This window comes from Nothobranchius furzeri, chromosome 14, assembly GCF_043380555.1.
Source record: "Nothobranchius furzeri strain GRZ-AD chromosome 14, NfurGRZ-RIMD1, whole genome shotgun sequence".
Classification (NCBI taxonomy): Eukaryota; Metazoa; Chordata; class Actinopteri; order Cyprinodontiformes; family Nothobranchiidae; genus Nothobranchius; species Nothobranchius furzeri.
This window is the reverse complement of record NC_091754.1, coordinates 22,218,658-22,245,048: the sequence shown is the minus strand read 5'-3', so window position 1 is coordinate 22,245,048 and position 26,391 is coordinate 22,218,658. Positions and strand designations below refer to the sequence as shown.

The following is a 26,391-nucleotide window of genomic DNA, read 5'->3' as shown; positions in this document are numbered from 1 at the left end:
GCTGCAACTTAAAGAAGTCCAGGAAAAGACAAAATTACTTAACAAAAGAGGGTTTTTCTTTATTTTTTTCACCTTAATTTCAAATGGATACCATCCATTGGGCAGGCATAACGGCATATTACAGCCACTTAAGGAGGAAAGTGGAGAAGGAAGGACATACCTGTCAAGTCTCCCATTTTGGCCAGGAAACTCCCATATTTTAACCCTTCTTCCTGCCCTCTTCCTATTGTGTGTGTGTGTGTGTGGGGGGGGGGGGGGGGGGGGGGGGCACACAAAAAACGTGACAGGTTTTTTGTGACAGGTATGAGGACGGGTCTGGATTAAACTTAAGCTAAAATATTCAGTCGCTTTTTTCCCAGAAGAGTAGTTGAATGTAGACATTTTCAAGCCTCCAACTGTCTTCATGGGTGACCCCACCAGAAAAGTTGACCATTGTGGTGGTGTTCACTCCTCACCCCTACCACGTGGACCTCAAGGGATAAACCATCAACCCTGCTCAATGGTCAACTTTCCTGGCGGGGTCACCCATGAAGACAGTGGGAGGGTTAAGAGAACATATTATGCTAAACTCACTTTTTTCATCCTTTTGTGCCTCCCTGTGGTTCTCTACTGCCGCTAAAAACATGAAAAAAAATCCATCCATCCATTTTTTGTCTGTTTGGTTTTAGGAATTAGGTTCCCAAAACAAGCTGTTTCAAAAAGTCCCTGTTTGTGAAGTCACAAATGGGGAAATTTGAATTAAACCACCTCTCAAGCGCAAGAGACTTCTGCAGCTGGAGAAGTGGCAGCTTTACTCCAAGCCCTCCAAGATATCAGTGCTTTTCAGCTTATATCAGCCTGAGAGGGGGAGAGGTGGGCGTGGCCAACTCCAGCTTGTTTTCTTAAAGTGACAGAACCCTGAAACGGCTCATTTTGGAAGGCACTGAAACTATCAAGAGTAAATGTGCTGAAATTGCTTTATGGAGACAGTTTTGGTAAAAGTTTTATGTATAATCTTGTGCTATCTGTCAACAACCATTGTATGAGCTGATTGTCAGCTATACCATGACACACAAATAAAAATTTAAATAGATTGATCTGAAGCCATGTTGATGTTTATGAAGACTTATTAGCTGTGATAACCATCTTGAATTGTTATAGGTGTCCACCCAATAAAGTTTTTTTGAAAGTTCCATTAAACTAAATTCAGTAGATTGTGATAATTTGATAACTTGGTGACAGAAACACAAGTTTAAAGTTGATGCTAAGACGCTGTGCTCAAATAAAGTGTTGGGCATAATTCTTATTTAAACTGCACCAAACTTTAGCTAATTACCTAAAGGCATAATTGTTTTGATAGAACGTTCTTCACAAAACAACCAGTAACATAATGGTCACACATTAGAAAAAAAATACTTAAGATGAACTTTAAATATATTTAAAACATGACATGTATAATAAATAAAACCATTTTGGAGCATTTTAGCAGAAAACAACTGGTTTTAAACAAAATGTTTGTCAGAATATGCTGATCAAGTAAAGTTACAGTATGTAAGATCATATAGAGTGAGGAAATATACTACTCTACTGTTTACCATTAGTGAGTGTGGGGTCGCTGTGTCTCCTGCAAGCTAATACTGCAATTGTAATGTGACGACAGCCAACAAAAAAGTGATATCAGTAATCAAATTTTACCACGGGATGTCATTTTTACTTCGTTTCTACATAATGCACCTTTAAAGTCCCAGCTGGACAAATTACTTACCCTGGAATGAGTTTATCTTTTTGAAGTATCTTTATTCTTCTTTGCTTCATATTATCAAAGCATAAATGTCAACATGAATCCAACTGAACTCATTTTTACATCCAATTATACAAAAAAAGAAGTTTTTTCATTTTCTCATATTTTTGGGAGTTGACAGGAGACTGCAGGCCGTCCTGGTGAATACACTCCTCAAAGGGAGATGCAGAATGATGTAGCATCTCTAATTGTACAATAAATCTCCTCTCAGAGCCTCATACACTCCACCTGACTGCATGTTGGATCCTTCCTTTAGCTGTCAGTTTAAATCAGAGTAAGCTACATCAGACAAAACACACATCCCATGCTTGTGTTTATCAAACTCCTCCTGTACTTGTTAAATAAATCTGTTTGAATTACGTTCGCCCCTCCTCAGCCTTGCTTTAGTTTCTATTTTTATCCATCCTGTTTGAATTCATCACCTGTCTTCTGTTTAATGGCCTCTGTTTAGTTGTGCTCCACTGAAGTAATGCTGCTGCTTAGAGATGAGGATTCTGGTGCAGAAGGAGTGGCAATATGCTTCCCAACCATTATTGATCCGTGATTAACCGGAGTTCAACGGGACTCCAGCACTAAAACAAGCTCGCTGAAACTCGGCAAAGGAGCGTTGGCGATGCTAAACAACACAAGCTGTGCTCTTTACTTTGACATCTACTGGAAAGCAGCCTGCCAGTGTAAATTTTTCTCAGAGCGAGTGTGAAACAACTGTAGGGGTGGAGATAACAGAAGCCAAAAGTAAAAGGATCCTGTCAGTGTATACTACCCCTTACACACACACACACACACACACACACACACACACACACACACACACACACACACACACCCCTTCAACAGCTATCTCTGTCATTCATTGAAAGCCTCCTTGAGACAACTCTGTAGACCCGCTGATGCTGATGTATTTTGACACTGATGGTGCACACGTCTGACCTTTGGGCTGTCGAGTGCTCTCAAACATCGCTTGTGTTTATGTCCCCGGTTTAACGAGGACGGATCTGCAGCGAGCTAGCCGCATAAGCAAGTGCACGGATGTTCTTCTCGTTTCAGAGCTGGAATCGCAGCCTGTTGCCTGATTCACACCACAGCACATAACAGTAAAGCTTCAGTTTGGGCTTCTTGTGTTTCTCAAAGCTCAGTTTAAACATCTTCATGGTGTTTGAGAGGCTCAGAAGTATCTGTTTGCCTCACTTAGACACTGATGACTCAGGTATTTTATCTTCCTTTTAGAACATTTTGGAAATGTTTAAAACAATAGTTCAAATCAAACTGGAAAAGGGTGGCTTGCCAACTCCGGGTCGGGGGAGAGGTCCTACCTCAAGTGGAGGAGTTTAAGTATCTCGGGGTTTTGTTCACGAGTGAGGGTGGGATGGATCGGGAGATCGACAGGCGGATTGGTTCGGCGTCTGCAGTGATGCGGACGCTGAGCCAATCTGTCGTGGTGAAGAGGGAGCTGAGCCAGAAAGCCAGGCTCTCAATTTACTGGCCGATCTACGTCCCAATCCTCACCTATGGTCATGAGCTTTGGGTATTGACCGAAAGAACGAGATCGCGGATACAGGCGGCCGAAATGAGTTTCCTCGGTAGGGTGGCCGGGCTCAGCCTTAGAGATAGGGTGAGGAGCTCAGACATTCGGGAGGGACTCGGAGTAGAAACGCTGCTCCTCTGGATCGAAAGGAGTCAGTTGAGGTGGTTTGGGCAGGATGTCTCTGGACGCCTCCCTGGGGAGGTGTTTCGGGCATGTCCTGCCGGCAGGAGGCCCCCGGGTCGATCCAGGACACGTTGGAGAGGTTACGTCTCCAATCTGGTCCGGGAACGCCGTGGGGTCCTGCCGGAGGAGCTGGTGGAGAAGGCCGGGGAGAGGACGGTCTGGAGCTCCCTAGTTGGGATACTGCCCCCACGACCCGGACCCGGATAAGCAGAGGAAGACGACGACGACGAGTTCAAATCAAAGTTCAAAAGGATGGTTGATATCTTTTGATTCATCTGGAGAAACAGTGGATTGACAGGCTAACGGCTAGTCTAAGTGAGTTGCTGCTGTCTTTTGACAAATATAATCTTGCAATTAAGACGTTTGATTGCACGTTCCGCAGTTGTTGTCAGAGGATTCTGTGCAAATAGAGGCTTCCCTGGTGAATCCTGCAGCACTTTTGATAATTGTCATTGTTTTTCCTGCAAGAACTGAGTAATTCAAAGCTTCAAATGTGTTCTCTCACTAAGTTGTGAATAAGCTCAGTGTATATGATGCATAAACAAAATCTGAGATGTCAAGCCCTTACAGTTGTTCTGAGTTTGGTAGGATGAACATAATTTTTTGACCAGCCCCACCCCTTCCGACAATCTTAAATTTGTGCACAATTACTGCAATGGCCCTAAAGATAATCTTATCTGATAATAATCCTACCTTGTGTGGTGTGTTAGGAGTGTTTTGGTATGCTCAGGAGGACATTGGAAATCATAAATCAAAGCTTTCAAACAAGCCGGATTAGCTTGGTTTGATTTTCGGGGACAAACAAATTATCTGCCTGTTGAGTGTGACAGTTAGCCAATCAGAAAGCAAGGAGAAGGAGGTGAGTAGAACGCTCCTCTGTTGCCAATGTGTGTTTACTCCAAAGTCACGTTTGATCTTGTGAGATTTCCTGTCTGATTAGGGAATATCCCTGTATCCAAGTGGTTTTGTGTAGTGCCTAGTATTTGTTGGGTTGCTGCACCTTGTATCCCTGATTTTTTATTACCGCATGTGTGTGTGGTTTTTGAAAATCGTCCGACTAGTTTAAATTTGTCTAAAAACTTCAGCCAATGACATGGCTCAGTCTGAAACCAACGATTGGACCATCCAGTTGTCTGTTTCACTGAACCGCCACACTTCTGCATTAACCTGGGTTCCACTCATTACGGGCTCACCAATTTAGCATCACAACACCACTCGGCAAAAAGGATTATTGGAGGTGAGCTTCCCTCCCTCCAAGAAATCTACAGGAAGCGGTGCCTGAGGAAAGCGGGGAGGATCATCAAGGACTCATGTCACCCCAGCCATAAACTGTTCAGACTACTTCCATCAGGAAGGAGGTTCTGCAGCATCCGGTCCAGAACCAGCAGACTGACAGACAGCTTTTTCCATCAGGCCATCATACTGCTGAACACTTCGCAGACACCTCACCCTCACTACTGAAACTCCAACATTACGCACTCCATACTGTACATTAATGCCACAGTTTTGCACATACCAACCACTGTATATTTTATATCTCTTATCTTATTGTTTACTTTATTCAGTTGTAAAACATGTATATAAACATTATACACACACTCACACGCACACACGTAGAAAAAAAATACTAGCACACATATTTAGTAATGTATATACCTTACATACTATACATATTATTACTTAAATTAGCCATTTTTATATTTTGCTTGTTTTTACATTATTGTATTTTTGCCCAACTCTGTTGCTGTGAAGCTCGCACACAAGAATTTCACTCGCATGTACTGTACCAGTGTACCTGCACATGTGACGTGACAATAAAAGTGATTTGATTTGGTGAGAGAGGTTCGTGACTCAGTAATATCAGAGAAGGAGAAACAACTGGCTGCTACCACTTCAACTTTAGGACAAACTACAAAGAGTCCCAAAAAGAAAAACACCATTTGAAGCACGGACACCAAAAAATGTTTGGACGTAGAAAACAGCAACTGGTGTTCAGCGCTATCTCGTTTCCTTTTCAAATGTGGGTCTCTGGTTCCTGGGAGGAGTGAGCGACCATGTTTGCATTCAAAACCTAGCTTCTTCTGTAGATTTGCTAAAGAAGATTTAATGTGACACCCCTTGGACTTATGGAACCAGGCATTGACGTTTTAGCAAATGTTTAAGCAAACCTGATTCACTTGACCCACACTGGACCAAGAAAACTGTGACTGGTGTTTAGCACTATCTTGTTTCCTCTGGCAATGCGGGTTCCCATATCAGGGTGATTTCCGTGTGCCAAAGGCACACAAGTCGCTTCAGCGCCAACAGACTTGATCTAAGCAGTTTCGTGAAACTTGAAACCCCTAATTTAACAGTTGAAAAAAAGAAAAAAATTGATTGGATATGTTTTAACCTTTAACCCCATAGCATTCATGCTTCCCGCTTGTGGAACAAAACCCCATTGTGTTCATTAAACCTGGAAATTTAAGGGGTTAACTCACAATTCCAGTCAATTCATCCTAAATTATGTTGTTTAAGCAGCTATCCACAACAGGTAAGATACTTATGGTTCATAACTTGTGACAAGAAGAACTGTGAGAAAATGGTCACAGGACAATGAAGAAGCCCTGCGGGGTTGTTTTGAGACCACAGATTGGATGACTCTCTGCCAAGGATAAGAAGAGGACATCAATGCCATGACTGGATGTGTCACTGACTATATAAACTTCTGTGTGGACAACATCACACCCACCAGAACAGTGAGATGCTTCGCTAATAACAAACCCCGGATCACCAGTGAACTGAAGAATCTGCTAAATGAGAAAAAAAAGAGCCTTCAAGGAGGGAGACAGGGAATTATTGAGGAGTGTACAGAAGCAACTGAAGATCAAGATGAGAGACAGCAAGGAGGCATACAGGAAGAAGCTGGAGAACAAACTACAGAGGAACAATATCAGAGATGTCTGGTCAGGGATGAAGAAGATCACAGGCTTCAAGCAGAGGAAGGATTGCACAGATGACAGCCTGGACACAGCCAATGAACTGAACAACTTCTTCAATAGGTTCAGTTCAGGAACAAACCCAGCATCCTCCTTGCCTGTCTCCAGCCAATCAGACATCACATCCTCTTCTGATCCAACATTTTCCTGTCACACTCGAGCTCTTTTGTCCTCTAACACAGTCATGGACTCTTCTGGTTCTATAAATCTGTCTTCAACCAAGTCAGGAGATGCTACTGCCATATTTACCTCCCCCTCCCACCTATCTGTCTCTAGAAGTCAGGTGAAGAGGCAGCTGGAGAGACTGAACAGGAACAAGGCTGCAGGTCCAGATGGTGTCAGCCCCAGGGTACCGAAGGCCTGTGCAGAGCATCTCTGTGGGATTCTGCAGCACCTCTTCAACCTCAGCCTGGCCCAGGAGAAGGTTCCAGTCCTGTGGAAGACATCCTGCCTTGTTCCAGTTCCAAAGAAAACTCGCCCATCGGTCAATGATGACTACAGACCGGTTGCCCTGACATCCCACATCATGAAGGTCCTGAAGAGACTCCTGTTGGTCCACCTGAATAAGCAAACTAGGACATATCAGGACCCGCTGCAGTTTGCTTATCGCCATGGAGTTGGAGTTGAAGATGCCATCATCCAGCTGCTTCAACCAACCCACTGTCATCTGGACAAAGCAGGCAGCACTGTGAGGGTCATGTTCTTTGATTTTTCAGTGCATTTAACACTGTAATGATTTAAATTACATGTTATTTAATAAGCCATAAGGTGCTGGATTCCATAACAAATATGAAATCAACCTTATGGATCTGTGAGGTTGTTTTAAACCAGAAGATTGGAACTTTTTAATGCAGGGATTAGATAACAGCTTCATATTCACTCAGAGACAACAGAAGAGAGAGAGTCAAATTTAAAAGTTTAAAAATGTATTACTAAACAAATTAAACTAGACTGACTTTAAACACTAAATGTATGGTGTAACTAAGGAGGTTGAGACGGTCAATGGGGTGAGGTGTAATGTAGGCGACGGTGGCACAGGAGTTAAGTGCTCACCCCGTAATCGGAAGGTTGCAGGTTTGAGCCCCGCTCAGTCTGTCGCTGTGTCCTTGGGCAAGACACTTAACCCACGTTGCCTGCTGGTGGTGGTCGGACGGACTGGTGGCGCCTGTGCTCGGCAGCCTCGCCTCTGTCAGTGCGCCCCAGGGCAGCTGTGGCTACATTGTAGCTCATCACCATCAGTGTGTGAATGTGGGTGTGAATGGTTGAATGACTGGTTGTGTTGTATAGCGCCTTGGGGGGTTCCAGGACTTTAGAAGGCGCTATATCAAATACAGGCCATTTACCATAATGTTGCTCAGAACCAGCAAATCCGAAGAAGCGATTAGTTCTGATGGGAACTGAAGGTGATGTCTTCGCGTTAAGCTTTGATTAGGAGATTCATAAACACATGCAACACCATTTGTCAGCCTACATACCCTTAGCGGAAGTCCCCATAAGATCAGGAATGCGAGGTCCAGCTTGACCTTTTCTGGAACCGAAGCCGGTAGAAAAAGCAGCGGTTGCCGACCAATCTTTGAGATACTTCCGGGTCACGACAATTTGTTGGCGTCTGGTGAGACCCACCTGGGTCTTGATGGTTCAGTTTTTATTCTGAAAGGAACTGTTGCTTGGTTGGTAAAATGCAACAGATTTTATCCAGCTTGTCATTGGTTCTTTCGGTTGAAGAGGAAAGTTACGGATTGGCCACTCCGACACTTCTCTAGAACACTTTGAACTGGCAATAGAGATGACGTGGGCATAGTTTTATACTTCGGATGTTTTGGTTTATGGTTGAATGAAAAGTTGACAGATTTTACCAAACACCATCAAAACCACGCCTCCGTCATATCTGGCAGATTCTGATTGGATCAGTGAAAATAATGTGTCATGTCTTTTAACGCTACGTGAGATCAGTCCTATTGGAACATTTAAAGTCATAGTACCTTTTATATTCTATAGGATTATAATAAAGTAATTAATATTTTGATTTCACAGATTGGTCACATCTTATTTATTGACTAACACTTTGGGTGATTGGCTTTATTAAAATATAGTTCTTTGATTAATTAAAAGGAGAGAGTCCATTCTTCATTTTTCTGTTAAGCTGAAAAGAAGCAGGTCAGAAGCAAATGCATGAGACCTTGAGGCCATATCTCATGCAGACTAGTCCTGTGTCAGAGGAGAGGGGGAAACAGTCATTTCATTCCGTTACAACACAATCCAGTCTGATGTACTTTGCCAGAAACTCCAGAAGACACAGGTGGGGGCCTCAACTATCGCCTGGATTAAAGACTACCTGACAAACAGACCACAGTTTGTGAGGCTGAAGAACTGCACATCAAACCAGGCGATCAGTAACATTGGAGCACCACAGGGGACTGTACTCTCACCATTCCTTTTCACCCTGTACACCTCAGACTTCCAGTTCAAATCAGAGACCTGTCATCTACAGAAATACTCAGATGACTGCAGTTGTTGGGTGTATCAGAGATGGACAGGAAGCTGAGTACAGAGAGCTGGTGGAGCGCTTTGTGGCATGGAGTGGAAACAATCATCTGACCTTGAATGTGAACAGCACAAAGGAGATGATTTTAGACTTCAGAAGAAACAGGGTGGAGTAAAACACTGTTTCCATCATGGGAGAAGAAATGGAGGTGGTTGAGGAATACAAATATCTTGGAGTTCACCTGGACAACAGACTGTACTGGAGAAAGAACAGCGAAGCTGTTCATTAGAAGGGACACAGCAGACTGCACTTCTTGAGGACGCTTAGGTCCTTCTTTGTCTGTAGCAAGATGCTGCACATCTTCTACGTGTCTGTTGTTGAGAGTGTAATCTCTTCAGCCATCGTCTGTTGGGGTAGCAGCATCAGAAGCAGGGACCTGAAAAGGCTCAACAGCCTAATAAAATAGGCTGGTTCTGTTCTGGGGACGACTGTGGAACCGCTGGAGGAGATAATGCAAAGAAGGATTCTCCAGAGAATCAAGAAAATGATGGACAACCCTGAGCATTCTCTTCACAAGACAGTTCGACAACGGAAGAGTGTCTTCAGTCAGAGGCTTCTTCAGTTTCACTGCAACACTGACCGCTACTGGAGATCCTTCCTGCCAACAGCCTTTATGATATACTCTTTGATGACTTGATTATTATTATTATTCTGAGCTACTACAGCAATCAATTTCCCTTTGGGATTAATAAAGTATTTTTTAAATGAATTGAATTGAATAACTGCTCAGTAGAACCCCACTACAAAGAAATTGCCCCTTAAAACCTTAAAAAACTGAATTTGTTTGCAAAAACTGAAATCTAAGATATTTTTCTTAGGTTTTTAAAATATTTTCTCATTAGTTTAAATTCTCAAGGGTACAAAAAGAAGGGTACATGTGAACTTTTCTTCTTATCCCTGGGTGAGACTGTAGATGTTTACTGTGTTGAAAGCTCTGACGCTGCTTTCACTGCAGCATCAGAGTCGGGGGGAAATCTCAGCACCACACTCCACTTTACCAGCTCACACCATCCTCCAGGGGTGCTTGCATCATTAAATATTTATGTTGCACACACAAAAGGCATCATCTTAAGGGAGGTTCACCGGCTAACACCTGTCCGGTCTTTGGTTTTCACTGAAAAGTGTCTCCAGCAGCACATGCGTCAGGTTAGATCTGAAGCACAAAACAGGTTTCATATAGTTTATGTATGATTAATTTAGTTTGAGTTTTAGAGAGAATGACAAGACCCACATCATGTAATTTGTTTTTAACTTTGCAACAAAACTGGGAAAATGTAAGAAATCTCACATTAGAAAATATTTAGTAAAATATTTAATCTGATTTTTTACTATTAAAGTCAATAAAATTGCAAAAATACAGAAAAACAAATGGAAAATTGTTATTTTTTAAACATTGTACCTTTCCATTACTGCAGTTTTTTATATTTGTATTTTTTATGTTTTTTTTTTCTGGAATAAAACCTGCTTGAATAACTGGATTTCACCTTCAAGGTGACATTTGGTCTCTAGTCTGAAAGAACTTTTGTGCTCAAGCTGAGGGGAAGATCCAGGCTCTAAAATCCTGCAAAGTCGTTCACACCTTGAGAGGTGTTTAGGTCAGCAGGTGTCACCCACCAGCTTGTTGGTCTTTGAATATGTTGTTTACTTGTAGCCACAACGGGAGGTGTTTTAGTCGTATGAAAGACTGATAACTAAAGAAGGATTTACTGTTAGAAGTTGAAAAGGCAATATCTGGGAATTATAGCTGTAATAAAATCCCATTAGTGAGTTTTGTCGTTTTCCAGTGAGCGTTCAACCTTGAAGTCTCGTGCTGAGACAATGCTCGCCATCTGTCAGCCCAATGCAGGGTGACCCGCCGTGATAGGGATGCATTCACAGCTCTCTAACTGTGTCTGTTTTGGCTACAGGAACTTCTACTACATCACCATGCTGCGTGACCCGGTCTCCCGCTACCTGAGCGAATGGAAACACGTCCAGAGAGGAGCCACGTGGAAGACAGCTCTGCATATGTGTGACGGACGCTCGCCCACCCAGGAAGAGCTGCCAACCTGCTACAGCGGCGATGACTGGTCTGGCGTCACCCTCAAAGAGTTCATGAACTGCCAGTCCAACCTGGCGAATAACCGCCAGGTCCGCATGCTGGCTGACCTGAGCCTGGTGGGCTGCTACAACCTGTCCTCCATGAACGAGAGTCAGCGCAACCACATCCTCCTGAGCAGCGCCATGAGCAACCTGAAGAACATGGCCTTCTACGGCCTTACAGAGTTCCAGCGAAAGACGCAGTACCTGTTTGAGCGGACGTTCAGCCTGCGTTTCATCGCCGCTTTCACGCAAATCAACAGCACGCGGGCGGCCAACGTGGACCTGAGCGAGGTGGTGCGCAGGCGGATCGAGGAGCTCAACTTCTTGGATGTGCAGTTGTACGAGTATGCCAAGGACCTGTTTCTCCAGCGGTTCCAGTTCACCCGCCAGAGGGAGCACCAGGAGGTGCGCTTTAAGCGTCGCGAGGAGAGACGCTGGTTGAGAGAGCAGGGCAGGCCGTGGCCTTCCAAACGCAAAGCGAGCGGGAAAAGAGGAGGAGGGTTAGGGAAGGGACCTGAGAGTGACATGCCCACCACCACCGAGGACTACACAAGCCAGGTGGCCCGTTGGTGAGGTCTCATCCACGAAGAGGATTGGATGAAGATTCCCAATGCTTTCCCTGACTCTCACTTACTGATCGGAGGTTTTCTCTTTGTGTCTCCCCGTTAATCTCATGCGTCTATCTGTTTGAGTGCTCTGCTTTTTCTTTATTTAAAAGAAAATGCTGTGTGTGTGTGTATGCATGCGTGCGTGCGTGCGTGCGCGTATCTTTCAGCAACTCTAAAGAGAGTTCTTGTCTTTTTTTATTTAACTGTTGCCTTAGTCGGTTTTAATTTGAAGAATGACAAAAAACTGAATGGATCAGCTCAGTTTTGAATGTCATTAAAGTCATTGACTGTGTTCAGATGGTTCTCGATCCACTGCTATTGTTTTTTTAAAGGACCCCTGACATTATAAATTATAACGCATAAGCTTTGACGACAGTATTCCAAAGTGAAACGGTGTCTTTTTGTGTTGATTTGCACAGTAGTAGAAGATAAAAACAAAGCTTTTTAACCCTGGCCGAGTTTTACAGTCAGACTGAATAAAGTAGGCATGTATTCACAGGCAGATTAATAAGGGCTGCATTCCATTTAGAGAAACCTTTGCTTGCTGGAACACCCAGCCCACAGGTGCAGAAGTGGGAGGAAGCCCTGTTTAATACACCTTACTTACATTTTCAAGTCAAAATGTCTGCTGTGAAATAGGCTGATGGTTAAATCCAATTCATATCCGACTTGCTGTCACGTTGAGAGCGGGAGGAGGTTAGGACCCAAGATGCAGAACACCAGATGACACGAGGCAGGAGCGAATGTAAAAAGTAAAGTCCTTGATGGTGAACCAAAATCCAAAGGGGCAGGAAGCCAAGATTAGTAACTAAAACACTGAACTGCAAAGCAAAGCTCACTTCACGAGCAGAGACCTAGAGACCTAGTGGGGGACAAAACAACGCTGACAAACAACAATGGGCCGACAACACTGAGAAACACAGACAGGGTTATATACACAGGGGCCGGGTGGTAGGAGACGAGGGGCAGGTGTGTGGGGAATTGGCAAGTGGTGCTCGCTGCAGAACCACAAAGGCGGAGCTGCACCAGAAGGTGGAGCTGCACCAGAGTCAGCCCCGCCCATTCCAGAATCAGCCCCGCCCATTCTATCGGAGTCAGTCCAATTCCTTCCAGTTGTCAGACTTTATAGCATTCTGGAACCAAAGAGGGTGTTATAGCTAAAAATGCAAGATTGAGGAGGGAGTTGAGAAGTGAATTGAACAGTTTTTGTAAAGGTTCCATATAATTAAAAATCTAACTTTTGGAACTTTTAATCATGTTATATTGTCATTTCCTCATAAGAAACACGCCAAAGCCATTTTTGGCCTCATTCATGCATTTTCTTCCCATCTCAGCTTCAATTTGGTCTCCTCCCCCAAAGCGGGTCTGGTCTTGGTTCTCAAATCTGGATATTCTGTGAATTTTCTGACAAATTATTTCTGAAATGACTTCTACTGAGACACCGCCAGAAAAATCATACATCCCATCTACAAAGACACACCAAATAAGATAATAAAACGTAACGCCACCTATTGCTTATCAGATGTGGTGGTGTAGTGGTGATGGTGTCAGGTTGACATGCAGTTTTGTGCAGGTTCGCCTCTCAGCAGTGGAAATATTCTATAATCTCTTTTCCTCATTTCTAGCTACACTTGCCAGTACTATGATTACAACAATTTATCGGTATACCGTTTAACATATAATGACTAATGTGTTTTTTTTATTTATTCATTCGTTTATTTAGCCAGTGTGAGTCCATCTGTGAGCAGAGTTTCAACTAAAATGCTGTTTAGGAACGACCAAATTCAAAGAACTTGTAGAGACATAAATATTTTGCTGAAAATGAACATTACAACAAAAATATGAACAAATTAAATGTTTCAGCTGGCTGAACAGATTGTTGCCGACCCCACCGAGAATCGAACCAGCATCAGCTGAGGGGAAAGCAAAACATAAGTCAGACGATCTTGCCACTAGACTACCAGAACCCACAGGGAGTGGGTATATGCTGTTGTACAGGACGTTTGTTAGAGCGGCTGTGGGCAGATATTCGCTACGAGAAACCTTTTTATTTCGGGATATATTCAGACTTTGTCATGTAGCAAGTTATATTTATCTTGTTTAATTGGAGCACAGAACATAGCATTAACGACTGTAAACTAGTAACAGCCGTAATTCATGTGGGTCAGGTCAGTTTGCGATAAAGTTGAAAACAAAAACGGAAGTCAGTGGGCTAGGCTGAGTTTGCGTGAATGGGCGGGGTTGACTCTGGTGCAGCTCCACCTTATGGTGCAGCTCCGCCTTTGTAGTTCTGCAGCGAGCACCCTCTCGGAATTGGGCACAGGTGAAACTAATGAACTGAGGGGAGAAGCAGAAATAAGCAGGGGAGAAAACCAAATCTAATCCTGCAAACCAAGCTACTAAAATGACCCTAACTTCACTTAAACATAGTAGAACAAAGACACAGGGAGATCTAAAACTAAGTAAATGAATGATCTAAGTGGGGAGGGGAACACACACACTAAAGGAGACTAAATAACTGAAATTCTAAACCTAAAGTGGCGAGAGTGGAGAACATGAGGGGAACCTGGAGGGGGCTGGGGACCACAGGGACACAGAACAGGACAGTTGTAAGTAGTTCTTTGAACAACCTCAGTTTGTAAAACTCGAGACGAATGTGAACTGGTTAGACAAGCCAATGGCTAATCTTGCTAGGCTATTTTGAGTCATTCAGTCCGGTTATTTGCATGTTTTAAAATTCATAGTTTTACACTTCCTGCAGAGTTATCATATTTCTGACAAAATTATAACAGTTTGGCTCCGCCCCCTCATGCTGGACACCAGTTTGGTCACATTTTGCTGTGTTGTTAATTTAATGGAAAGACATTACAGTTTTAAAGCTGACTAATTAAAGTGAAATAATTATTCTCAAAGGGCATTTTAAACAAAGAATTAATAAACCAATCAAAATATGTATTTCTTCTAAGCTTGTTTCTCTAAACTGAGGTTGTTCAAAACATCTACAACAGGTAAGATTGTAACTTTTTATATTCTTCATCTTAACTGTTGTTGGTTTAAGTTAAAACCAGTTAATTAGTTAATAAAGGTAAATCCTGGAATGCACCGATGTGAAAATGTGGGCCAATATTGATAAACAATATTATTATTATTATTGTTTTTGTTTTTGTGGCCAATAACCAATATTTATGATTTTATATTAATACACTAATTTTGAAATAAATAGCTTAAATACATACACCCTCAAAATATCAGTTGTTAATATTGGCCCAGGTTTATTTATCGGACCAACACTGACATGTTCAAAAATGACTGAATAGCACTCCAAGCAAATGCCATAAAGTAAAATAAGTTCTGATCATTATGTTTGTGAGTCATCGCTGGTTATGCTCACTTCTTTGTAAATTTTACAGAACAGCAGGGAACGGGTGTTAAAGATTATTTAAAACAGTTCCTTTCTGAAAGTTGCAGAACTGTTGCATGTCACACATCCACGGAAAACTGCTGGGAGAGAGTTCCTAAAGATGTACAGACTCAGTAAAGGTCCAAGTTATGCTTCTCAGCTCTTCATTTGAAATGACAAACTATTTAAAAATAAATTCATGTTTCAAACTTTATTTCTATCGTGACTTTTTTGTAATAAAATGTCAAGTAGAGTCTAGAAAAAGTCAGAAAACAGAAAACTTCCCCTGCTACTTATTTAAGATGCTGTAGCTGTATTATACCCGGTTGAGAGCATCGTGTTTTATGTCAGGAGAGTAAAAGTATTTAAAGGAATAGACCACATTAGTTCTGGAAGATCTTGAGTGTTGTTTTTATATATTTTTTGTTTGACCTTGTAAACTTTTACATGTCTGACACACAAGTATGGAAGCCCATTCCTGCCACTCTGATTTAAAATGTGTTTTTATTTATATAGTGAGATAGCTAAGTCATAACAGATAGCTAAGTTATAATTATGAGTTAGTATCATAATACTAACTTGACATCAGACTGGAATGTGAGACAAATTTTTTTTATCGGCGTGGCAGGAATGGACGTCCATATAAGAAGCTCGACAAACATTTGACTTTCAACCTTTAAAGTGTAGACATGAATTTATGTAAAAGCATTTATTTTTTTGGCCCAAATGTAATTCTTTTTTTTTTTTTTTTTTGCAAAAGAAAACAAAGTTTTTTATGGTTTACTTTTTGTTAAAACAGAAGCAAGAGAATTACATTTGCGGCATATTTCATTATTTTTTTTACACTTTACATTTATTTTAAAGAAGTGCCCTAATGTGAACACAGATCTACATTAATGAGCATGCATGCGTGCGTGTGCACACTTACACTTTTCGTCAAAAGCAAACAAATTTTTCATTGTACGCCTGGTCGTTTTGCATGCACAACTCGTCTTCTGGACTAAATCCTTCCCAAAAAAATGTTTTTTCTGAAGTGCAATATTTTCCTTAACCCTTTTCTCAAAGGCAGACAGCGTTGAACAAAACGTCTTTCATCTTTTCTTGTAAATTTAGTCAAGAATTTTGTCTGTCGTTGCGATAAAAATCAACAAAAACATGTTTTTTTGCAGCAAGAGTTGATAAACAGTTGATAAATCCTACAGGTGATGAAACGTGTCGGTGCGGCCCGTACACGTGCTGAATGTGAATGAGACGATCAGCATTCAGCTCTCCTGCCCCTCCCTGTCACACTGGCTGCTTTTTACATATTTGCAGAGCTGACGGCAAACTGCACTGTGGGCAGCAGAAGCGCGCTGACAAACACCAGCAGAGCGCCAGGATTCAAAGGCGAGCCTCGAAGCAGATAAGTGGAGGAAAAATAAAACATTTCTGTCAATTCCCACCTCCTGATAGCTCCCAGTACCTCAAAGATTGTTTCATGTGTGGCCTTTAGTGGCCATGGTGCTTTAATGTGTCTTATCTCACGTTCACTCACAACAAACACTCACGTATCAAATGTACACTAAAATGTCAACGCTGAAGCCAGATAACTGCTGCTAATGTTGGTGCAATTTGTCATGTTTTTTTTATTTTTTTTGCTTTTCCTGTGGTTGCTCTTACATCCTGAAATGCCTCGCAAAGCAAGCTTTTCTTTCATTTCGTTCTGTGTTGTTTGAATGATTCATCGAACCGCCGCGATGAAAGGGCTGAATGGATATCGGTTTGGTGTTTACGTGCTCCTGCACGGGCGTGATCAGTGGAAAGATGGAGGAGGAGAGAAAGAAGGTGTGTGTTGCACGTTTTTAAGCATTGCTGTGTTACATTGCACAGAAGTCCTTAGATTAATTCAGATTTGGTTTTGTGCATTTTATGCCGTTTTGATGCAACAAAAAGAGGAGGCTTGGAACATCCAGTTCAATGCCAGGTGATGCGTAATGTGTCACTATGAACTTTAATGTTCAGTTATGCTTGATCTCTTTAATAATGTGAAAGCAAAATTCCTGCAGGTACTCCAAAGTTTCTTGGCATCTCAATTCAGCTAAAGGAGCTAAAAATAATCTTCCGCTTAAAAGAAGAAAAAACTTTTTTCAAGAAACCTACAGAAGCTGAGAAAGGTCATAATAACTTTAATGTCAGTTCACTCTTCTGCTACCTTATGGTTATTTGGATGAATTTGGTGGTTTTGGAGCAAAAATGATCCTTTTTTTTAATCTTACATCCAGTTTCATCATCCAGTGTTGGTTTCATGACATCAAGGTGATCTATAACAAACATGTGAAACTGCCGAACGCTCCTTGATTTGTCCTTTTCTGATTTAATAAGCTGATAAACCATCACCTTGATCCCCGATGTAAAGGATACATTTGTTTTCTTGGAATTTCAAAAGTAATTTCTTGTATTTATTATTGATTTCTAATTCCAAATGACTACATTATCATCACCACATTCTGTTAAGAAAATTATCTTTTTTATCTTTATGTGGTAAGCGTAATTAAATCATAAAAGACCTCAAATTATTATACTTTATATGAAAACACATTAAATACTTTTACAAGGCTTTTCCCACAAAATGCGTTCTTTAAATACTAAAACGTTTATGCATTTAAGCTGTTTGAAGAGCTGCAGATTTGTCAGATTTACCCCACCTTTGTTCCCAGTGAAAAACATGTATTTGATTATGATCAGTTGGTTACAAGCAAATAAAAAATGTCAAAAATTGCAAAAATGAAAATGTCTAGAGTCAATGTTTGCTTTGATTACAGGTTGCATTAAAAAAAAAGAAAAAAGTGAAAAACGTTGCCATAAAAACATTTATTTATTTGTTTGTTTGTTTCCGGTGACATCAACATGATTAGAATTGATAATCCTGTGCAGATGTTTTAAATCGTGCATCTTTTTCATACACCTCTTAACACAAGCATTCTACACTGTAAGAAATAAAATGCTGAATTTACTTAACTAAGTTATGTCAACTGGCTCCACTAAAGCTAGTTGTTAAAACGTAAAGAGTAATGAACATTTACTTTTAACATAAGAACGCGTAACGACGTAGATTACTCCTTCCACTGAAGCAGCTAGGTTTAGATCCAGATGACATAACTTAGTTGAGTGAATTCAACAGAACAGTTTTTAGAGGGTAGGTTTCATAAACAACTATAACTCAAGGGGTGAGCCAGTGCTGTGTCCACAAGCAACACAAAGACCCGTTTTGATCAGGATTCGGGGTTTTTCGTTATCAGCTGACAAATTGTAGAAACAACTATAGAGTGCCAATGTTTTTCTAAAAATGTAGCAAACTTTGTGGCAAAAATCTGAGATGCATCGTCTTTTTGTTGGTTATCTGCTGATTAAAGCTATTTGGAAATCATCTTTGTGGTTTTTCGATAACTGAGAATTTCGCTTCACCACTTATTTCTTGATCTATATTTGCTATTTTTCAACCACAGATGTTGTTTATGCAGTTACTTTTGCCATTAAAATACACAGAAAACATATATTTTATGCTCTTTACACACTTCAAGAAATTTGTGATATTTGTCTTTTTTTCTAGCTGCAGGTTGAACACTGTGCCGTCATGGGAAATATTTCATTTTATCTGTGACTTTCAGAATATTTTCTTGAACAAGCAACACCCAAAATTCACTAATTAGACCCGTGTGACTCAGACTAATATGTAAATAAAACAACGGTGAGAAGCAGGTGTGAGTTTTACTTTTCCCCCAGAAATGTGTGACATGCCACTTGGTTAAAGGAGGAGTTTAATGAACTTGTGTTGCTACACCAATACAGAGCATCTGATTCTGATGGAGCTGTTATTTTTATTATTGATTCAAACTATTTCTGGGGATTGATTCTGCCTGTTTTACAGTGTAAGAATGTCTGTGTGCACAATGAAAGTCTTGCGATTAAAAGAAGCACAGAAAAATAATTTTCGTGATTTATTAGTCTTTTTGTCTCCTGTCAGTCCAAAAATGATGAAAAATATTACAAGTTTTGCTCAACACCAACAATAAAAGCATTGAAAGAACATAAATTCATGACGTGCATTTTGGCTTTTACTTATTTGGCTATTTCTTGAGTTTTGTCTTTGTGTTGTTGATATATGTTATACATTACAGATGGGAATATAAGTTCACTGTTCCAAAAAAACAACAACATAATTCACATTTGCCATTGCTGTGAATATTGTCAGAATAAAGTGTGATAGCTATGTGCACAGCATTTACGTGCAAAAATGTGCAATAATATGAAAATTATATTGCAAATAAATGTATTTTTTATTTTTATTATATATATATATATATATATATATGTATATATATATATATATATATATATATATATATATATATATATATATATATATATATATATATATATGTATATATATATATACTCCTTTTATTTTGTTGATTTATTTATGTCCTATTGAATAACTCAAACCAAATGAACACACATTCACTTAGAATGGAGATAAAATGTGTGTTTTTTATGCACAAAAAGAAGTGCTTAGGGTCAGTTTGAAAAGGATATGTCAATGTGCATAAATGCAAGCATTTTTTGCAATAAGTGACGTCAGTTTTTATTTTATTTCCATAAAGGACAAACACATTTAGTTTAAATACTTTAACTGAAATAATTTGCTAGCAGTCACCGAGTTCTAATATTTCAAATGCAGTTTATTGAGTGAAACAGTCATCATATTTTACAGTACATTAACCCTAAAAAATTATGCCTCACCAAAATTTGATTTGCACTTAAGAAAGTTGCACTGACAGTCCCCGAAGAGAAACGCACTGAACAATAAACACACTTTTTACATGGGATATCTGATTTGCAGTTTAGTGCAACAGCGTTTCTGAAAGTGCATAAAACCAAAGCACCAGTCTTATATCCCGTTAACTTGGTTTATGCAGCTTTGTCTTTGAGAACAAGCTCAACCTTCTGCTTCCCCTCTGGTTGTACCGTATGAACTGCCAGCTCAGCGTTTCAGCCAGCGACTGCAGCAAGTCATTTCCATCCAGATGGTAATACTTTCTTAGTGTCAGCTACAGTAAGTGTGCAGTAATAAAATGTATTTAAACATGCACAGTAATTTGTCGATTATGGTGCATCTTTGTGATTTATTGTCTTATTTATGCATGTCTGTATACAAACATGTTTAATCTGGGGATTTAAACTAAGCACATCAGTGGTCAAACTACTGCTATCAAACAATAAACCTCTGCTATTCCCAAACATGCATTGATGCACTGAAAAATATGTAGAAGACTGCATCAGGTTTGAAGAAAGGCTCCTATCAATGTATCTGTTCTCTGCATCCGGTGCAGCAGAAATTGGTCTTGTGGTGTTTGAGAAATTGAACATCTCCCAGTGGATCTTTTTTTTTTTTAAATCTTAGACATTTATCACTTTAGCTGTCCTGTGTGCTTCAGATCGATGGCTCGCAACCAAGAAAAACATAGTTTAGATGTGACTGCCACCTAGTGGTCATGTTTTGCAAATGCACTTTTTGAGGACGTTTCAAACTTCATAGTTTTCATGACAACTTATTTATTTAAAAGCATAATTCTGGTCAAAGATTTGAAACAGTGCAACAGGAGTTGTTTAATGGTATGATTTCTACCAAAATACTTAATTTTACTGTGTCTCAGGTATCGGCAATAAAAACTATTTTATTCTATAAACAGGAGAAACAAAGACTAGTAGTATTTTTTTTCATTTAGCTTTTGTACTACAAAATAAAAGTTTATTATTATTATTATTATTATTATTATTATTATTATTATTATTATTATTGTTGTTGTTGTTGTTTATTTGAGCATAAGGACTATTTGGTGAATATGCCATTTACATTTTACCTTCATCTCATTATTAAACAAGCTTACAGAAATAAAAAGTGACCATGTTGAATCCACCTTTCAGACTGATAAATGAGAAAAGAAAGTAAACAAAAATCAGTGTTAAGGTCAAATGAATAAAAAGCATGGGCTGCTGTCTTTCCTTGTTTTTATATCTGATTCACTTTGACAGTGACATTTTCCTCAAAGAGAGCAATACGGTGACCTTTCTTTGTGGCACTCAGCATCACGTTTCCAGCTTGAAATGTGTCAGAGTGACAGATCAGCGAAAGCTCCTCTGTGGCCTCCAGTGAGCTGGAGAAAACAGAAAAGACAGAAGAACGTCATCCTGGTCATTTCAGTTTATGACATGTGACAAAATGCACGATATTACGTGTTTTATGTCTGAAAAAAAATTGTAAATTATTTTGGATTGTAGAAATTATAACCGAGCTCACTAAGCAAATGGATTATTACCAAATGACTCCAATAAGCTGACTCTTTGTGTTTATGAGTCATAAAAACAGCACAAAAATACTCTGAAAAATCTAAGGTTTTGTATATTTGAAGCTAAAAATCAAAGTATTCCACTCCAAAACAAGCAGAGATTTAACTCCTGCAGTAAATAAAAGCTTATAACTAATTCCAATAAACATCAAAACAGCTGTCTGATGATTTCAAGGTACAAAATTATTTTAAATGTATTAGCCCTTTTGAAATTTGACACAAAATCAAAAATATAACTAAACATTAGAATATAAAGCTGTGACATGGTTTTGAAATATATATATATATATATATATATATATATATATATATATATATATATATATATATATATATATATATATATATAATTTACTTTCTAAAGTAAAAATTAAGTTGACCTCCATCATAAAATCCAGTGTCCTCCTACTTTCCACAGCTTCCTTCATTGATTATCATATCAGGGTTAGCATCCTAGTCATTTGACCTTGAGCATATTTGCTGCTTCCATCAGTTTCTTTTTCAATTTATTTTCTTTTATTTAATCAAATTAATTGTTATCACGAAAATTAACTCTCACAGAGTCAAATATGCTTTCCTCTTGTCCTAATTGATAAAAATGCCTCTTATGTCACTTCACCTTGAAGAATAATTGGTCAAATTTTCACTAATCTTTTCCAACATTCGTGTATTTTGTGATTAATTGTTTATATGTGCTCGTGAGAGCGTGTTTACATAAACTAACCTAAAAAAACTCACATGGTTTTATAGCTGTTACCTTGGTAACAAGCAAACCCTCGCCCTTTAGCTTGCTGGCAGTCGTTTGGGTCGTACCACTTTCCGGTGGGGGTCGGTTATGAAAAATATATTATAAAATAGCCTATTTTCCCATAATTAAATATTTAAAATACTAACGTAATGTTTTTAATCGTCTTTAATAACAAATAGTTGTATGTGTTAGCTTTTAATTGTCGTATGTTAGCTTGTTTTCATCCGTTAGCTTTCCAGGTCACCCCGGTAAAAACAGGTTATCCCATTAAAATGACGATCGTACAGTAAGCTGTCAAAAGCTTGTTGCTTAAATCTTTTACAGCCCTACGAAGTCAAGAAGAAATTGGGTCGGACAAGCTGCAATTCGTCCGAGAGGAGGACGGGACTCAAATGGGTAGCTGAGGTGACATCCAGGACGACTTGACATCTTGTTTTCGTTAGTTGGCCGTGTCGTCCGTCTGTCCTCCTAGCTGCTGCGTGATCCACTTGAGGGGAAGCGGTTCGCTCCTGACGATGAGGTAAGCAAACCCTTAATGCTAACACTAGCTAATAAATGTTGTCGTGCTCCGTAACGGCTCCATGTTTCGGTTTTTAACAGGTTATTCTGAGGTTATGACATCTGTAGTTCACGATGAAGATGTAAATCAGTTCATTTCAATCTATGCTGTTGACGTGTGTGGTGCAGATCCATGTCCGGTAGAGATGACCTCGTGTTTTTAGCTTTTAAACCGTATTAATAAGTGATAATTATAATTAAATTGGTATTTTCTCTTTTCTACTAACAACCCAAATAGGCAGTATACCAGTGATACACTGGTGAAATGTAAAATAAAACTGTTTTCGCTTTATTTTGTTTTCTTGTAATAGATTAAAACGGCCTGATCTGTTTTTTTCCAGGCTTTCTGAGGGTCTTTCTAAAATTTTATTTGGCTTTTCATACTATTAGTTTAGTATCTGATCATTTTGGGATAAGTATTTTCTTGTATTTGTTGTTGTTGCTTAAATGAGATTCCAAACTCTTCAGCTTCAGACACATTAAAGACATGTTACCCCAGAAATATCTGATTTGACATCCTTTAAAAGCTAATTAATTCAAGGCATAAAGAAAACTGCAGCTCATATTCACTTATATCCTTTTATAATAATTTAGTAGAGTTTTTGTAACAATCGTGTTAGAAGTGTAGCTTCAGCAGTTGTTTTTCAGTTTTATTTTGATTTCTGGAAATCTTCTCAAGGCTCCCTGTTTATTCATTAAATATTCATAGATCAGGTATCGGTTTTCCCTCCTAAGTGCACAAAAATAATATTATTTTACACATAAAGGTTTGATCCAATAATAATTATCAGGTCACAGATGTTTATGAACAAATATTTCATCAATTTAATCAATTTCCCTCTGGGATTAATAAAGTATTTTTGAATTGAATTGAATTGAATTTAGTTTTTTTCCAGTGTTGCACAAACCAAATGCATCCTGTTACACAGTTCTAGCAGTTATTTAAAGTAGACATTTATTTCTATAATCTGTATCAAAACCCGTTTTCTTCTTGTATGTTTTCCTAAAGCACTGTCCAAGTATTGATTTCCATCTTCTCTGAGTAATCAAAACTAATTTGACAGATCAGGTCAGCAGGAAGTTCTTCCTGTTGTGGATCAGCTGCTGGTTTCCTATTGGACGGTTTCTAACTGGGAGGGTTTTTCCAGAAGCCAGCTCTCAGACAGGAAGGGGGTGGCTGGAAATGTTTTAGTCACAGCTTGGCAGACGGTCTGTTTTTACTATTTGGAAGAGAACGTTTTCAGTCTCCAGATCCATGGCCCAGAAAGATGGGTAAGAGCTCTTTATTGTCATCACCCTCACAAGCAAGCGGCTTGAAAGTTGGACCTCTAGCTCACATTGTCGACCACAGAGCAGAAGTTTAGTGCCACATGATGTGAGAGAGGTGGGTTTTCCTGCTCCATTTCCTGACTTGCGCCTAAAGGAATTTGCTGCAGTGTGTTGTGGGATTGCACAGATAGTTGGAAAGTAGAAAACAGCAGTTCACTTTACTTCTGTGCTCTTGCTGAATGTGATCCTAAGTGTTGGTAGAGAAACTTGTCAGCCCTCAGATTTATTCTGCTAATGAACTCTTTTTTTAATTTATTTTGTTTTGTTTTCACCCCCCTCCCTCAGCCACTTCCTTTGTAGCTGCTCGTCATTTTTGAGTCCCTGGTTTCGTTTTTAATCCAAACATGAGGTGTGGATGTCTTTTTTTTTTTTTTTTGCTACGCTTGTGTTTTGCACGCGATCTGTTGGGCCTTGAGTCAGCATATCTCACCAACTGTTCATGTAATCTCATTAAAAGATCTGGGAAACCGGCGTGTTGGAATAAAGACACAAAGAAAAACACAAAGTAGTGATTTAAAAACATAACAACTTACATTTATTACAGCTGGATCACAACTTGATTTGTTGCTTGGAAACATTCACATGCAGTCATTGGATAATTGATTGGTATGTTACCACTCGGCGGCACAGTGGTTAGAGCTGTTGCCTGTTAGAGGACTGGGGATTTCTACAAAACTATGCTAAGATATGAATGAGAGGCTCAAATGAAGGGTGATAATAAACTTACTTTGTCTGTTAAAATAAACTTTTTGATGGAAAAATTGTGTGAGTTTGCATGTAAGTATAATGTAATGCAGATGTCAGATTATGGCTTTTGGTGAACATTTTTACTTTCATCCAGGAGGGGCTCGGAGTAGATTCGCTGCTCCTCCACATCTAGAGGAGCCAGTTGAGGTGGCTCGGGCCAGGATGCCTCCTGGACACCTCCCTGGTGAGGTTTTGCGGGCACGTCCAACGGGGAGGAGGCCTAAAGGGAGACCAAGGACACGTTGGAGGGACTATGTCCCTCACCTGGCCAGGGAACACTTTGGGATTTTCCCGGAAGAGCTGGCCCAAGAGGCTGGGGAGAGGGATGTCTGGGTCTCTCGACTTTGGCTGCTGCCCCCGCAACTTGACTCCGGATAAGCGGAAGAAAATGGATGGATGGATTTTTTACTTTTTTGGGGGGTTGGAACAATTTCTCATCAACCTTTTTTTTCTTCAATAAATCTGCCGTGGTCTTTAGTAAAGAAAAAAAATTCTCCCGTTTCCTGTTTCCTGGTAGAAATCTGTTTGAGGAGCAGGGCAGCGGGAGTCCATCCATCCATTTTCAACACCCTCTGAAGATAGGCGCCAGTTCCACCTCAAGCGTTTGGCTGTTTATAACATTGTGGAGTACTTTACAACAGACATTACGACTCGGAACGGCATCATGGCACAAACTCAACCGCCAGCACAAACCCAGCTGCCGTTTTGATAACTTTAAAGTACTACTGATCTTAAAATGTTCTAGTAAATAGTATACTTACCCATTGTTAATGAATTAGTCTCACAAAACATGACGGCAAGTCAGATCACGTTTAAAAAACAGAGTCACTTCCTGTTCTCAAGTACAGTGTGATTTTGTGACTATCACGCAACTTTCCAAGAAGCTCTCAGAGGCGCGGTGCATCCTGTGTGACCACTTGACTTCTCAAAATTTCGGGCGAGGCGCATCCACCTCCGGTGCCAGCTCAGCCTGGGCCTGGTGGGGACATCCCACCTCGCTGCCATGTTGTTTACACAGCCTTCTCAGGACCAAGGACAGGGGCAGGTTCAGCTAAAGTGGCACAGAGAGGTTCATGGTGGCATTCCTAACTGTCACAAGTTAGTAAACAAAAGAGGGTGTGAGCAGTGTTGCTTTTAAAGACTCTGACATGAAGCACACAGCTTCCTTACTCTTCTCACTGAGCAGCAAGGAGCACTCACAGCAGATGGTCAGTCCTCGCTTTGCTGCTGTGGCTCCACCCTCCCACCCCCCACCCCAGCCCTCCAAGCTGCTGTCTGAGAAGATGTTTACTCCTCTGCATCCAGATTGCTGATGAACTGCGCATGTGGGAAGCAGCCACTGGCTGATTCTACCTGCACCAGTCAGAGGCACCCACTAGTAGCTGGGCATGAGGGTGACGTCACTTCAGCTGGCCAATCAGTCCATAGGTGGGTGTGTATATTCAGCTTGGCACGAAATGAGCCTCTGCTCTCTCCTGACAACAGAATCAGTGCAGTCTTCTGCTGGCATGAACCACGGTGG

At 40.2% G+C, this 26,391-nt stretch overlaps 1 protein-coding gene across 1 annotated transcript in view; it reads left to right on the top strand.

Annotated features, from left to right (window-relative positions):
• Positions 1-19,261, top strand: part of hs6st3b (heparan sulfate 6-O-sulfotransferase 3b) — a 107,231-nt gene extending 87,970 nt beyond the window's left edge. Inside the window, exon 2 of the mRNA XM_015966410.3 lies at positions 10,919-19,261. Within this exon, the coding sequence (XP_015821896.1) occupies positions 10,919-11,666 (748 nt within the window). The 3' untranslated portion in view covers positions 11,667-19,261. The remainder of the gene's footprint in view (positions 1-10,918) is intronic.
• The last annotated feature ends 7,130 nt before the right edge of the window (positions 19,262-26,391 follow it).